The 16592-nt window shown below is 48.9% G+C and overlaps 1 protein-coding gene across 1 annotated transcript in view; it reads right to left on the bottom strand.

Moving 5' to 3' along the window:
- The window catches only part of LOC138267111 (polycystin-1-like protein 3), a 522747-nt gene that overhangs the window by 393905 nt on the left and 112250 nt on the right, over nucleotides 1-16592 (bottom strand). The window contains exon 8 of the mRNA XM_069215961.1: nucleotides 15778-15971. Coding sequence (XP_069072062.1) covers nucleotides 15778-15971 — 194 coding nt within the window. The remainder of the gene's footprint in view (nucleotides 1-15777; nucleotides 15972-16592) is intronic.

Genomic DNA, 16592 nt, shown 5'->3' with positions numbered 1-16592 from the left:
GGGACCTTCTCTGGACCGGTAGGCCATCTAGACACGGACCATGGGCATAGGGTGCAGAGTAGGCAGGACTTGCAGATCTGGGGTGGTTCTGGAGTCCTTTTGGAGATTTCTTTGTGGACAGGGCTGCTGTCCTCTGGAGATCTTGGTCCTTGGGAAGGCATGCAGTCCTCTGGGGGGTTGTAGAGGTCACTGGACCTGCAGGACAAGTCATCTTCTTGTAGCAAGATTCTTGAAGCCTCAGAGAGGCCGGTAGGCCTGGGGCCAAGTCAGTTATCTTCTAGAGTCTTCCGTGCTGGTGCGGCTCTTTAATCCTTCTCCTTTTCTGGTCACAAGGAATCTGAAGAGCAAGGTTCAGGGGTACCCCTAAATACTAAATTTAGGGGCGTTACAGAGGTCAGAGGGCAGTAGCCAATGGCAGGCATCTTCCACTAGCTTGAGTGCCCTGAGGCAGTGTAACACAGGGAAGGAGGCTTTGAGGCTCACCGCCAAGTGTTGCAGGTCCTGCAGAGCAAGCTTTCTTCCTGACACCAGAGAGAAAGGCTCTCATCCCATGGAGTCAGAAACTTGTGTTAGTGGCAGGCTGGCACAGACCTGTCAGTCTTACACTAAAGTGTTTTGTGAAATACAGGTGGCATCTCCAAGATGCCCTCTATGTGCATTTTTCACTCAATTCAACACTGGCATCAGTGTAGGTTTATTGAGCTGAGAAGTTTGATACCAAACTTCCCAGTCTTCAGGGAAGCCATCATAGAGCTGTGGAGTTCGTAATGACAAACTCCCAGTCCATGTACTCAATATGGCCATACTGCACTTACAATGTCTAAGAATGGACCTAGACACTGTAGCGGCATATTGCACATACAGCTATGTCCTCACCTGTGGTATAGTGCACCCTGCCTTGGGGCTGTAAGGCCTACTAGACGGGTGACTTACCTATGCCACAGGCGGCGGTTTGTGGGCATGGCACCCACAGAGGGATGCCATGTTGACTATACCTTTTTCTCCCTACCAGCACACACAAGCTGCAATGGCAGTGTGCATGTGGTTGGTGAGGGGTCCTTTAGGGTGGCAAAATACATGCTGCAGCCTTTAGCCACAGGGCCCTTGGTACCACTGGTACCTTTTACCAGAGACTTACCTATGTGCCAGGGGTGTGGCAATTGCGGAAGCAATGGTACAGTTTATGGAAAGAACACAGGTGCTGGGGCCTGGTTAGCAGGACCCCAGCACACACTCAGTCAAGTTAGCATCAGATATCAGGCAAAAAGTGGGGGTGGGGGATAACCATTCCAAAAGGGGCACTTCCCTACACAACACACTACCAAACGAAAGACAATGAGACTAACCTTTCTCAAGAGAGTCTTCATTGTCTAAGTGGAACAACTTGCAAAGTCCATCTATATTGGCATCGGCAGTCCCAATTCTATGTTCCACCATAAAGTCCATTACCTGTAGGGAGATGGACCACCTCATAAGTTTAGGGTTCTCACCTTTCATCTGCATAAGCCATCTGAGAGGTCTGTAGTCATCCTGAACAATTAAGTGAGTACCAAAAAAGTACGGTCTCAACTACTTCAGGGACCAAACCACAGCAAAGGCTTCCCTCTCAACAGCACTCCAACGCTGTTCCCTGGGGAGTAACCTCCTGCTAATGAAAGCAACAGGTTGGTCATGGCCATCATCGTTGGTTTAGAACAGCACTGTTTCTATCTCAAGTTCAGAGGCATCTGTCGGTACAATGAACTGCTTAGAGTAGTCTGGAGCTTTGAGAACTGGTGCTGAGCACACTGCCTCTTTCAGGATGTCAAAGGCCTTTTGACAACCGTCCAGTTAACTTTCTTGGGCATCTTCTTAGAGGTAAGTTCTGCGAGGGGGTCACAATGGATCCATACCCCTTCACAAACCTCCTGTAATATCCAGTCAAGCCAATGAATGCCCTGACTTGAGTCTAGGTTGTAGAAGCCTCCCAGTCGAGAATTGTCTGGATCTTGGGCTGTAAGGGTTGCACTTGGCCTCCACCTAAAAGGTGGCCCAATTATACAACAGTGCCCTGCCCTATCTTAGGATGCCCTAAGAGTGAAGCCTGCAGATTGCAAAGCCTGCAAAACCTTCCCCACGTGGACCAGGTAATCCTGCCAGGAGGAGCTAAAGACACCAATACCATCTAGATATGCTGCACTAAAGGACTCAAAGCCAGCAAGGACCTGATTCACCAACCTTTGGAAAGTGGTAGGGGCATTCTTTAAACCAAAGGGCATAACAGTGAACTGATAATGACCACCAGGGGTGGAGAATGCAGTCTTTTCTCTTGCTCCTGGTGCCATGCAATTTTGCCAGTACTCTGCAGTCAAATCAAAGGTACTAAGAAACATTGCTGCACCTTTTTTTGTCTGTAAGCTCATCAGCCCTGGGTATGGGGTGAGCATCTGTCTTTGTGACAGAGTTGTGACCTCAGTAGTCCAAACAAAGCCTAATTTCTTTCCACCCTGGGGATGGGTCTTGGTGACTAAGACCACATGGCTAGCCCAGGGGCTGTGACACAGTTCAATAACCCCTAAATCCAGCATCTTGTTCACTTCAACTTTGATGCTCTCCTTAACTGGGTCAGACTACCACTAGATCTTGGATTTGACAGGCAAGCTGTCTCCAGTGTCCACATCATGGGTACACCAGTGTGTCTGTCCAGGGGTTAAGGAGAAGAGCTATGCATACTGTTGCAATACCTGCCTGCAGTCAGCCTGCTGTTGGGCAGTGAGGGTGTCTGAGTAGACAATTCCATCAATTGACCCATCTTTAGGGTTGTGAAAGAGAAGGTCATGGAGAGGTTCACTCTCTGCTTCCTGATCCTCATCAGTAATCAATCAGTTTTAATAAAGCGCAACTACTCGCCCGTGAGAGTCTCAAGGCGCAGGTGGTGGGTCTGGGCCTCATTCGAAGAGCCACGTTTTAAGGTTCTTCCTGAAGATGGTGAATAATTGGCTTTGTCAGAGGTGCGGGGTAGGTTGTTCAAGCTCTTGGCTGCGAGGTAGGTGAAAGATCTTCCTCCGGCGGTGTTTTTTTTGGATGCATGGAATGGTGGCTAGGGCCTGCTGGGCGGATCAGAGGAGTCTGGCGGGGTTATGGAAAAAGATGCGATTCAGGTAGGCCGGTCCGATGTTGTGAAGGGCCTTGTAGATGTGGGTGAGTAGTTTGAAGTTGATTCGCTTTTCTACCGGGAGCTAATGGAGGAGTCTCAGGTATTGGGAGATGTGTTCCTGTTGGGGGAGGTTCAGGACGAGTCTGGCGGTGGTGTTTTGAATGAGTTTTTGTTTCCTGATGTTATTTGTCGTGTTGCTGGTGTAGACTGCGTTGCCGTAGTCGTGCTTGCTTGTGACTAGGGCGTGGGTGACTTATCTTGCGGCAGTCGGCCGGGATCCATCTGAAGATTTTCAACATCAGTATGGTTACAACAGCCCTGTTGGTGTCCTGTAAGTGCCCAGGTCTAACAAGTAGGTGACCTCACTTGTCTTCTCTAGGATAAGGTAAAAGCCACTCCACCTGTCCTGACGTGCCCTGGGAGACACAGGCTCTAGAACCCACACCTTCTGCCCTGGTTTAATCTCCACCAGTGAAACCCTTTGGTCATACCACTGCTTCTGGAGCCGTTGGCTGGTTTTTGGATGCTTTCTCCATGTACTCTGCCACCCTAGAACATAGGCCTATTACATAGTCCACTACATCCTCCTTAGGTTCATGGAGAGGTCTCTCCCAACCCTCCTTCACAAGAGGAAGTGGAGCCCTAACACAATGGTCAAACAGAAGTTCAAAGGGAGAAAACCCTACTCCCTTCTGGGGCACCTCTGTGTAGGCAAAAAGCAGGCATGGTAAAAGGACATCCCATTACCTTTTGAGTTTTTCAGGGAGCCCCGTCATCATGCCCTTCAATGTGTTGTTCAACTTTTCAACCAAGTCCATTGGTTTGTGGATTATATGGTGTGGTGAACTTGTAGGTCACCCCACACTCATTCCACATGTGTTTCAGGTAAGCTGACATAAAGCCGGCACCACTGTCAGAAACCACCTCCTTAGTAAACCCTACCCAGCTAAAAATACCAATGAGGGCTTTGGGTACTGCAGGTGTTGTAGTAGACCTAAGGGGAATTACTTCAGGATACCTGGTATCATAATCCACTACTACCAGTATATACTGATTTCCTGAGTGAGGCTGTGGGTGGTTCAAGTGGACTCACTATGTCCACACCAACCCTTTCAAAGGGAACCCCAACCACTGGTAGTGGAATTAGGGGGGGCTCTGGATGGCCACCTGCCTTATCACTGGCTTGGCAGGCGACACACAAGCTGCAAAACCTCTTCATCTTTTGTGACATGTTGGGCCAATAGAAATGGCTGACAAACCTATTCCAAGCTTTGGCTTGGCCCAGATGTCCAGCTACAGGGATGTCATGGGCTAGTGTGAGGATGAACTCCCTGAACTGCTGAGGCACTACCACTAGCCTAGTGGCACCACGTTTGGGGTCTCTGGCCTGAGTGAACAGGAGTACCTCCTCAAAATAGACCCTGTGGGAGCCACAGACATCTTCCTGTTACTGTCAAATCAAATCAAATCATTAACATTTATAAAGCGCGCTACTCACCCGTGCGGGTCTCAAGGCGCTAGGGGGGAAAGGGGGGGTTATCGCTGCTCGAACAGCCAAGTCTTTAGGAGTCTCCGGAAAGCGGAGTGGTCCTGAGGCTGGTGGGGAGGGAGTTCCAGGTCTTGGCCGCCAGGAAGGAGAAAGATCTCCCACCCGCCGTGGAGCGGCGGGTGCGAGGGACGGCAGCAAGTGCGAGGCCAGCGGAGCGGAGGGGGCGGGTGGGGACGTAGAAGCTGAGGCGTCTGTTGAGGTATTCCGGTCCCTTGTTGTGGAGGGCTTTGTGTGCGTGGGTGAGAAGACGGAAGGTGATCCTTTTGCTGACTGGGAGCCAATGCAGGTGTCTCAGGTGTGCGGAGATGTGGCTGTTGCGGGGTACGTCGAGGATGAGGCGGGCCGAGGCGTTTTGGATGCGTTGCAGGCGGTTTTGGAGTTTGGCGGTGGTCCCGGCGTAGAGGGTGTTGCCGTAGTCCAGGCGACTCGTGACAAGGGCGTGGGTCACGGTTTTTCTGGTGTCGGCGGGGATCCAGCGGAAGATCTTGCGGAGCATGCGGAGAGTGAGGAAGCAGGCGGAGGACACGGCGTTGACTTGCTTGGTCATGGTGAGAAGAGGGTCCAAGATGAAGCCGAGGTTGCGGGCGTGGTCTGCGGGGGTCGGTGCGGTGCCGAGGGCCGTGGGCCACCAGGAGTCGTCCCAGGCGGACGGGGTGTTGCCGAGGATGAGGACTTCCGTTTTTTCAGAGTTCAGCTTTAGGCGGCTGAGCCTCATCCAATCTGCGACGTCCTTCATACCCTCTTGTAGGTTGGTCTTGGCGCTGGCGGGGTCCTTGGTGAGGGAGAGTACAAGTTGGGTGTCGTCGGCGTAGGAGGTGATGATGATGTCGTGCTTGCGTACGATGTCGGCGAGGGGGCTCATGTAGACATTGAAGAGTGTCGGGCTGAGCGATGAGCCTTGAGGTACGCCGCAGATGATCTTGGTGGGTTCTGAGCGAAACGGAGGGAGGTAAACTCTTTGGGAGCGGTTAGCGAGGAAGGAGGCGATCCAGTCCAGGGCCTGGCCTTGGATCCCGGTGGAGCGTAGGCGGGTGATTAGGGTGCGGTGACAGACGGTGTCAAAGGCAGCCGAGAGGTCGAGGAGAATGAGGGCGACTGTTTCACCGTTGTCCATCAGGGTTCTGATGTCGTCTGTGACTGAGATGAGGGCGGTTTCCGTGCTGTGGTTGGTTCGGAATCCGGTTTGTGAAGGGTCGAGCAGGTTGTTGTCTTCCAGGAAGGTGGTCAGCTGTTTGTTGACGGTCTTTTCTATTACCTTGGCTGGGAAAGGTAGAAGAGAGATGGGGCGGAAGTTTTTCAGGTCGCTTGGGTCAGCCGTAGGTTTCTTTAGTAGGGCGTTGACTTCAGCGTGCTTCCAGCATTCGGGGAAGGTAGCAGAAGAAAAAGAAGAGTTGATGACGGTCTGGAGGTGCGGGGCGATGATGTCGTCGGCTTTGTTAAAGATGAAGTGCGGGCAGGGGTCCGAAGGGGCGCCGGAGTGGATAGAGTTCATGATGGATTTGGTTTCTTCCGTGTTGATGTGGGTCCAGTTGTTGAGGGTGATGTCCGGGGAAGCGGGTTCAGTGGTGTAGGGTTGGGTCTGGTGTCCGAAGCTGTCGTGGAGGTCGCTGATCTTGCGATGGAAGAAAGTGGCGAGGGATTCGCACAAATCCTGTGAGGGCGTGACGGCGTTGGCGCTGGCGCTGGGGTTGGAGAACTCTTTGACGATGCTGAAGAGTTCTCAGCTGTTGTGGCTGTTTTTGTCTAGTCTGTCGGTGAAAAAGTTCCTTTTGGCAGTGCGGATCAGGTGGTGGTGTTCGCGTGTAGCGTTCTTGAGGGCGGTCATGTTGTCCGCGGTGTGGTCCTTGCGCCAGGCCTTCTCAAGGGCACGACAAGTTTTCTTTGATTCTTTGAGGGTGTCAGAGAACCAGAGAGGTTTTTTGGTGTTGGTCTGTCGATGCGTGCGTTTGAGGGGAGCAAGGTTGTCAGCGCAGTTGGAGATCCAGTTTGTGAGGTTGAGAGCTGCGTCGTTGGGGTCGGTGGTGAGGGTGGGTTGGTTGGCGGCGAGAGCGGAGAAGAGTTGCTCTTCCGGGATCTTGTTCCACTGTCGACGAGGGGTGGGTTGAGTGCGGAGGTGGGAGGTCTCGCGTCGGAATGTGAAGTGGACGCAGCTGTTGTCGGTCCAGTGTAGGGCAGAGGTGTGGCTGAAGAAGATGTGTTTGCTGGCGGAGAAGATAGGGTCGAGCGTGTGTCCGGCGATGTGGGTGGCGGTGTTCACCAGTTGTTTGAGGCCGAGGTTGGCGAGGTTGTCGAGCAGGGTGGTGGTGTTGGGGTCGTTGTTTTGTTCCAGATGGAAGTTGAGGTCGCCTAGGAGGATGTAGTCCGGTGAGGCGAGGGCGTGTGGGGAGATGAAGTCGGCGATGGCGTCGCTGAAAGAGGCGCGAGGTCCGGGAGGACGGTAGACGAGGGATCCTCTGAGGGTGGTCCTTGGGTCGGTGCGAATCTGAAAATGCAGGTGTTCAGCGGCGAGAGGGGAGTCTTCAGTGGAGGTGGTGACGCTGATGGAGTCTTTGAAGACGATGGCGACACCTCCTCCTACTTGGTTGGTGCGGTCTTTTCTGGAGATCTTGTAGCCTTCGGGGATGGCGGTAGCGATGTCTGGAGCAGAGGAGGCGTTCATCCATGTCTCCGTGATGAAGGCGACGTCCGGGGCTGTGGAGTCCAGGAGGTCCCAAAGTTCAACGGCGTGCTTGTGGACGGAACGAGCGTTGATCAGGATGCACTTGAGGTGGTTGATGGCGCGTGGGCTTGTGGTCGTGGTAGTTGCGTGGTGGAAGATGCGTTTGCAGGAGTTGCAGGCGAAGGGTCCATGGGTGCGTTTGGGGTGAGCTAGGAAGCAGGTTTTGGAGCGCCCTGGGTTGAGGGCGTGGAGGGTGGTGGGGTCGTAGCGGATCAGCGGGGCTTGGGGGAGCTGGGGACCAGGGGTCGTGGCGCTGGGCGCGGGCCAGGCGCGGACGGGCGCAGACGGGCTTGCCTCTGGCGCGCCTCTGGCCACTGTGCAGCAGTTTGCTGATGCAGGCCCTCAAGAGAGAGACAGGTTATCTGTCCCTGGTACAGCTGGTCCCTAAAGGGTCACCTTGGGCCCAAGAGCTCAACCTGAAAAGGTTCAAGGTCCGTGGGCTCAGTTCCCTCTGGGTTTGGTAAGACTTTTTCCTGAGTAAAGGAGTCTTGAGCTTTTTGCTGTTGAGAAGCTGGTCCTCCGGTCTTTTTGTCCTTTCTCTTGGAAGGTTGGGCCATTATTCCAGGCTCCACCACATCTTTTTCACCCTTTGTTTGGCTTTGTGATCTAGTCTTTACACACACCATCTCAGGGATGTAGGAAAGTACCATCTTGCCTGGCATGTTACCCCCATATTTCACTGTATATATGTTGTTTTAGTCTATGTGTCACTGGGACCCTGCCAGGCAGGGCCCCAGTGCTCATAAGTATGTGCCCTGTATGTGGTCCCTGTGTGATGCCTAACTGTCTCACTGAGGTTCTGCTAACCAGAACCTCAGTGGTTATGCTCTCTCTGCTTTCCAAATTTGTCACTAACAGGCTAGTGACTACATTTACCAATTCACATTGGCATACTGATACACCCATATAATTCCCTAGTGTATGGTACTGAGGTACCCAGGGTATTGGGGTGCCGGTGCAGCCTGAGTGAAATAACATCCATGTTATTTCACAGCCATTTACCACTGCACTTAAGTTACTTATAAGTCACCTATATGTCTAACCTTCACCTAGTGAAGGTTGGGTGCAAAGTTACTTAGTGTGTGGGCACCCTGGCATTAGCCAAGGTGCCCCCACATCGTTCAGGGCAAATTCCCGGGACTTCGCGAGTGCGGGGACACCATTACACATGTGCACTGAACATAGGTCACTACCTATGTACAGCGTCAGAATGGTAACTCCGAACATGGCCATTTAACATATCTAAGATCATGGAAATGTCACCCCAATGCCATTCTGGCATTGGGGGGACAATTCCATGATCCCCCGGGTCTCTAGCACAGGACCCGGGTACTGCCAAACTGCCTTTCCGGGGTCTCCACTGCAGCTGCTGCCAACCCCTCAGACAGGTTTCTGCCCTCCTGGGGTCCAGGCAGCCCTGGCCCAGGAAGGCAGAACAAAGGACTTCCTCTGAGAGAGGGTGTAACACCCTCTCCCTTTGGAAATAGGTGTGAAGGCTGGGGAGGAGTAGCCTCCCCCAGCCTCTGGAAATGCTTTGATGGGCACAGGTGGTGCCCATCTCTGCATAAGCCAGTCTACACCGGTTCAGGGATCCCCCAGCCCTGCTCTGGCGCAAAACTGGACAAAGGAAAGGGGAGTGACCACTCCCCTGACCTGCACCTCCCAGGGGAGGTGCCCAGAGCTCCTCCAGTGTGTCCCAGACCTCTGCCATCTTGGAAACAGAGGTGTTTGTGGCACACTGTGCTGCTCTGAGTGGCCAGTGCCAGCAGGTGACATCAGAGGTGCCTTCTGATAGGCTCTTACCTATCTTGGTAGCCAATCCTCCTTCCTAGGTAGCAAAACCTCATTTTCTGGCTATTTAGTGTCTCTTCTTTGGGGATCTCACCAGATAACTAATGCAAGAGCTCACCAGAGTTCCTCTGCATCTCCCTCTTCACCTTCTGCCAAAGGATCGACCGCTGACTGCTCAGGACGCCTGCAAAACCGCAACAAAGTAGAAAGACGACTACTAGCAACCTTGTATCGCTTCATCCTGACAGCTTTCTCGACTGTTTCCAGGTGGTGCATGCTCTGGGGTAGCCTGCCTCCTCTCTGCACCAGGAGCTCTGAAGAAATCTCCTGTGGGTCGACGGAATCTTCCCCCTGCAACCGCAGCCAACAAAAGACTGCATCACCGGTCCTCGGGGTCCCCTCTCAGCATGATGAGCGTGGTTCCTGGAACTCAGCAACTCTGTCCAAGTGACTCCCACAGTCCAGTGACTCTTCAGTCCAAGTTTGGTGGAGGTAAGTCTTTGCCTCCCCAAGCTAGACTGCATTGCTGGGTACCGCATGATTTGCAGCTGCTCCGGCTCCTGTGCACTCTTCCAGGATATACTTCGTGCACAGCCAAGCCTGGGTCCCCGACACTCTAACCTGCAGTGCACAACCTTCTGAGTTGTCCTCCGGCGTCGTGGGACTCCCTTTTGTGACTTCGGGTGGACTCCGGTTCACTTTTCTTCTAAGTGCCTGTGTTCAGGTACTTCTGCAGGTGCTGCCTGCTTCTGTGAGGGCTCCCTGACTTGCTGGGCGCCCCCTCTGTCTCCTCATCCAAGTGGCAACATCCCGGTCCCTCCTGGGCCACAGCAGCATCCAAAAACCCTAACCGCGACCCTTGCAGTTAGCAAGGCTTGTTTGCGGTCTTTCTGCTTGGGAACACCTCTGCAAGCTTCTTCACGACGTGGGACATCCATCCTCCAAAGGGGAAGTTCCTAGTCCTCTTCGTTCTTGTAGAACTCCAAGCTTCTTCCAACAGGTGGCAGCTTCCTTGCACCCTCAGCTGGCATTCCCTGGGCTCCTGCCCACTCTCGACACTGTCGCGACTATTGGACTTGGTCCCCTTGTCTTACAGGTAATCAGGTCTGGAAATCTACTGTTGTTGCATTGCTGGTGTTTGTTCTTCCTGCAGAATCCCCCTATCATGACTTCTGTGCTCTCTGGGGGTAGTAGGTGCACTTTACACCTACCTATTAGGGTCTTGGGGTGGGCTATTTTTCTAACCCTCACTGTTTTCTTACAGTCCCAGCGACCCTCTACAAGCTCACATAAGTTTGGGGTCCATTTGTGGTTCGCATTCTACTCTTGGAGTATATGGTTTGTGTTGCCCCTATATCTATGTGCTCCTATTGTAATCTACTGTAATTTTACATTGCTTGCATTACTTCCTTTTGCTATTATCTGCATAATTTTGGTTTGCGTACATATATCTTGTGTATATATCTTATCCTCATACTGAGGGTACTCACTGAGATACTTTTGGCATATTGTCATAAAAATAAAGTACCTTTATTTTTAGTACTTCTGTGTATTGTGTTTTCTTATGATATTGTGCATATGACACAAGTGGTATAGTAGGAGCTTTACATGTCTCCTAGTTCAGCCTAAACTGCTTTGCCATAGCTACCTTCTATCAGCCTAAAGCTGCTAGAAACACCTATTCTACACTAATAAGGGATAACTGGACCTGGCACAAGGTGTAAGTACCTTTGGTACCCACTACAAGCCAGGCCAGCCTCCTACAAGGGATTCCAAGCATGGCTTCACATGTTTTGAGTTCTACCTCAGTCCAGGCTGAGGACTCAAGGTAATTATCTAGCAGACATTCAACCGGGATTGCAGAAGAGACCACCACCTGTTTCAGGCCAGTAACCCTTCCCCATTCTAAGGTCACAATAGCCATCGGATGGACCTTAGTCACACTGTCAGCACTGGTATCTAGATATGTTTGTCCAGCCAAGTACTGTTCTGGGGAAACTAGTTTTTCTGTCACCATGGTGACACTGGCACCTCAATCTCTCAGGGCTTCTACTCTAGTCCCATTAATCAAGGTATGCTGTCTGTATTTGTTCATATTAGGGGGCCAGACAGCAAGAACTGCAACATCTACCCCACCCTCAGTGACTAAAATAGATTCAGTGTGAATACTGATTTGCTCTGGGCACACTGTAGATCCCACCTGGAGACTGGCTATATCAGTGCTAGCTGGTGCAGCACTAGGGGGGTTCCTTTTTGGACAGGCCAAGTCTCCAGTTTGCTGTCCATTCTGTCTTCAGTTGAAAAACCAGGACTTTTTAGGATCAATGTTTTTACCTTTGTAGCCATAAGTGGATGGTGAAGAGGTTCAGGGCCAAACCCCCTGAGCAGGTTTTTGGGGGCCTTTAGAAGACTCTTTAGTTTTATCCTTAAGTGTCTCACCACCCTTCCCCGATGGGGATTTATAACCCCTTTCTTTTGGTGACCCACCAGTGGAAGTCTTGGTCACCCTTGTCTTTACCCAATGGTCTGCCTTCTTTCCCTATTCTTGGGGAGAAATTGACCTAGGTCTACCAGAAATGTATGCAACTTTTCATTAAAGAGTTTACTTAAGATGCATTCTCTCATAAACAAATTATAGAGCCCATCATAGCCATATACTTCACTGCCAGTTAACCAACCATTTAGTGTTTTACTGAGTAGCCTATGAAATCAACCCAGGACTGACTTGAGGTTTTGTGAGCCCCCCTGAACCCAATTCTATACTCCTCAGAGGTGAGTCCAAAGCCCTCAATCAGGTTAGCCTTCATAAGGTCACAGGACTCAGCATCTGCTTCAGTGAGTGTGAGGAGTCTATCCCTACATTACCAGTGAACCGTTCCCAAAGGAGATCTCCCCAGTGAGAAATTTTCACTTTCCTCATTCCACAGGCCCTCTCAAAGGCTGTGAACCATTTGGTGATATCATCACCATCTTCATACTCTGGGGCAATCCCTTTGGGGATTTTAGGGTCACAAGATTGCTCTCTTGGCCTAGGTATTAGGTTGCTGTCACCATTAATGGGTACTAGACATATTTCTGCTCTCTCCCTCTGTTTAGCCAGGAGCAGTCTCTCCAAAGCATGTCTTTTGCCCATCCTTGCTAAAAGGAGGTCCTCTTCACTGAGGCTGCCTTCGGTGTTCCCAGAGGAACCAGACTTCCCTATGGGAGACCCACACCCTGTGAGCACTATCCGTGGAGTCAGGGGCACTGAGGCCCTGTCCTCCCTATTTAGATTAGGAGGTAGGTTAGGGAGTCAACCTCCTGATCCCTAATTTCTTCCCCATCTGAGAGGAGATCATCCTTCTTGGTATGGTGTTCCTTTGCATACTCTGCCAAAAGCTCCTGGAGCTGAATCTTGGTAGGGTTGGAACCGGGTTTAATCTTTTTGAGACTGCAGAGAGACCTTAACTCTTTCATTTAGAGATGGAGGTAAGGGGTGAGTTTGAGGTCCAAAACCATGTCCTCTAAGCTGCTCACTATGTTACTAAGGTTAAGGATTTCTTTCAGTAACTAAAACTACTTCTAGTTACTTACCCCTAACTATAATAACGTTGTAAACATTTTTTTAAACGCTAAAAGGGACTTAACCAAGGCCCTCGCAGGACTTTTTTTTAAATTTGAAAAAAAATTCAATTAAAAAATCATTTGAATCTGAAGGCAATTTTGGAATTTAGTCATGTAATCAGATGTTGGTTGAGTAGCCCAGCAAATGCAAAGTTGTAGACCCCACCGCCAATCCACCAATGTAGGAAGCTGGCTCTGTATATACTACACCAAAGTAACGCATAGTGTGCAAAGAGTCCAGTGTATCGCCACAGGCTTTAAAGAGGCTAAAGTAGATAATACTAATGCTCTCTTTTGTGGAAGTGTGGTCAAGCAGTTAGGCTTATCAGAGAGTAGTGCTAAGCATTTGATGTATACACACAGTCACGCAATAAGGCACACACTCAATGCCTAACTCCAGGCCAATTGATTTATGTATTAAACATATATTTACACTGTTCATAAGCAATGTTGCAACAACCTGCTGTTAGGTCTCCAAGAGTAGTCCTCTTCACCTACAGAGCAAAATCAGCAACTGTGCCACACTCACATTCTTTAACCTTCCCAGGCACCCACCTTTCTTTCCTTACTACCATTAGTTGGCTGCCAGACATTAGGCACTGCTCACACTCTTCATAACAGGCTTTTCAGGATTGGGTTTGAAAACGCAGATGTCTGTCCAGACTGACTGTTTCTAGTATACCTACAAAAGTGCTTTAGGTCTGCCCTTTTTTAACCTGCCCCTTTCACTCATTGGCTGCTACCTTTGTGAACTAGAACGTGGTTAGCCAAGAGGAGTATTTTTTTTCATCTAGTGCTATTGACTTTTTTACCTATTCTTCCACTTCCAATTGTATAAATGCATAAAAATTCAGGGGACGCTGTTTTCCATCTTCCTGCCTTTCCATTTGCCAGCTCTTTGTGGCTACATGCACAAATGCGAACCTGCACCTGTCTGGCTTCACAGGCGCAAGCACAATGAACCAGAGACCAATTGGCTTTGCCGATGCTTATTAAAACTGTGGCCAAATCCTCCTAGTACTGCCGCTAATTAAAACATCTATGCAATGCCTTTTCGTGCACTCCGTCAGTTACAATCTCTCTCAATTTAGGTTTAAATGCTTCAGACCTATTGGACCTTATCACAGGAATGCCACCCCAGGGAACTCTGGGAAGTTCACTCAATTCCAATAATTAAACTTGTGCTTAAGGCAATCTCAAAGTTGAGAAACATATGTATTTATTTTATGAGGCAGTTAGTCGTTAGTCATTTACACTGACGTGCTTTACAAAAATTTACGGATAGGGTATAATACATATATAGAAAAAATATATAACAGAATAAAGAAATAGCCCACAAATAAAATTAAACTTAAAGGTTTTAGATTGGGACATATAGGACCCCTTCCAAATGAAGGGGTGAGATTGTGACAAGAGATGAAAAAAATATACCTAGTCTATGTGCCCCAGAATCGAGCTCCTGTTAAAAAATAGAACCATGCAGGCACTTTAAAGGTTTTGATGCATTTGAAAAATCTAATAGACATTAATGGAACATCAGTCACTTTCCTAAAAGCTCAGGTTGATTTTTTCGAGAATGTGTAAGTCTGTTTTATTAAGCTGTCTCTACTTTTCACCTCCTACATTGTTAGTGAATTTGAGTTTAGAAATCAAAATGTTTGATCGCTACCCTTGTATGGACCTTAGAGTTAGCTGACCTTGACAGCTTTTAGAGGTGACAGGAACAGAAATCAAGAAACATTAAAGTGATTCAGTTAAGAGAAACGTTTTCTATCTATACTGTTACTCGTAGTTATATAGATGGACAGACAGGCAGACGAAGCATTTGTGAAAAGGGTTTTTAAATTAAATATTTTGCATCAACATAACATTAACACATAGAAAGGCAAATGTTATTTCTAGGAGAAAAATTATGTTTAATCACATTTAGATTGGCTACAGTTAAAGTAGACCTGAATTTAACATTGCTTTGTGGCACATGAGCATGAACACAATTTCTAGGCGAGTTGGAGTCTTTCACCTTCTTTGCCATGTGAAGAAATGTTTTCTTTTCTTTGCGAAAACCATATATTGTTTTAATGACTGGCGGATTCAAGGTGACACCTGCTTAGAATAGCTTGGTTCATGTATCTCATCTTGTTACAGATAGTGTAAGTTTGAAGAACCCTAATAGAAGCCTGTATTTGTAAAAGACCTGGGAACTTAATGAGCACATAATTGTATCATCTTGCTTTAACCTGATTGGATAGCCTTATGAGAACTGTGTGTAGGAGTGTAAATGTTAGAATTATGTGTTCTAAGTTCATACATTGTAGATCGGATTTCAGGGAGTCGTTGATGGAGCTTAGAGCAGTGAGGAGTAAGATATTTGGAGTACTCTCCCGAAAGAGAGAACTGACGTTCCTTTGTCCTTTCCATAGTGGATCATCCTCTGGATTATATGATTTTGATAAATTTTGATTTGCATGTTATACAAAGCATACACATTCTTATCCTGATTTGCTACTAACCCGATGTTGTCTTCTGTAAACCAAATTAACTTGTAATAAACAATCATGGTGAAACTTAATTATCTATTCTTATTGCAGAGCTCAACGTACTTCACGTTATTTGAGTGCTTGATTTGTTGACAAAACTCAGTTGTGAAACTCGATCCATGTTGATTGCGGTTTGTGGTTCTCCAAACTTACACTTAAAAAAGTGCTAGCGTGTACGGCATTTTCAAGAGTATTCCCTAGTCAAAACATTGACTTTAGGTATACCCTGAGGAGGCCTTTCACCCTCCGTTAACTAATAGATGTAGAAATTGTGACAGCTTAGCAAAAATGCATTAGACCTCTGCATACTCTCGTCCTTATGTCTTGCCAGCTAACTCACACACAGCAGAACAAAATTATTTTCACCAAAGAAATCCTCCCCTGGGCAGCCAGGACTTTTCCCACTTAGACACCAGGTTGGCGAGTAATCGTGTTTACTTACAGAACAACCCTGGTGCTCCCAAATGTCGAGGGTCGAGTTCCAGAAGACACACTGAGTGGCGAAGGTGCTGATGGAGTAGTTCACAAGGGTCTTTTCTCCCAGGCTGCTGCTGTTGGTCACTTGAGCTGTCACGGTGTAGTACCCGGTCCCATTCCGCAGCAGCGCGGGTGAGAGCACCCAGGTGTATCCTCCTGCTGTGAGCAAACATGAGGCAATGGTCAGTGACGTCCCCCGGGAAATACGAAGGACGATGGCAATGAATAGGGTTCCGAAATGACGGACCAACCCAAGAAACATGGTGTCTCGGAACCCTGATGCACTCTTGACACCCTCTACGGCTCATTCTCGGGCAGCACACGAAATGTTTCAAACAGAGAAAAATGCACAGTCTGAATGACTAAAACGCTTGGCAACGTGTATAGGACATATATCTGTAACCCTTGCAGGATGGTGAAAGCATCCAGCACTGGCCTAGTTGGTCCTTCAAGGAAGCTGGAGCCAGCTAGGTAGCAGCTGTAGTCATTTTTGCAGGAGCATAGTCCGGGGCTGTGAATGTGAAAACTTCTCAAGCAGAGAGAACGATTCACAACAAACATAACCAATAAAAGAGTAAGTTATTCCACAGTTAGCATGAGCAAAACGTAGCTGTAAATGTCGAAAGCCTCTACGTGTCAACCTTTGTCACCACCCACTCCTTTGTCTGGATGGCCTACCTAATTTGCTGACAGGTATGCCAGTCTACAAAGAAAATGAGGACTACATTGCTCTGGAAATAGAGCAGATATTTTTGTATAGTGAATTCAGTTTTTCTTTTT

This window comes from Pleurodeles waltl, chromosome 12 (assembly GCF_031143425.1).
Source record: "Pleurodeles waltl isolate 20211129_DDA chromosome 12, aPleWal1.hap1.20221129, whole genome shotgun sequence".
Taxonomy (NCBI): domain Eukaryota; kingdom Metazoa; phylum Chordata; class Amphibia; order Caudata; family Salamandridae; genus Pleurodeles; species Pleurodeles waltl.
This window is presented reverse-complemented; position numbering and strand designations above follow the sequence as displayed.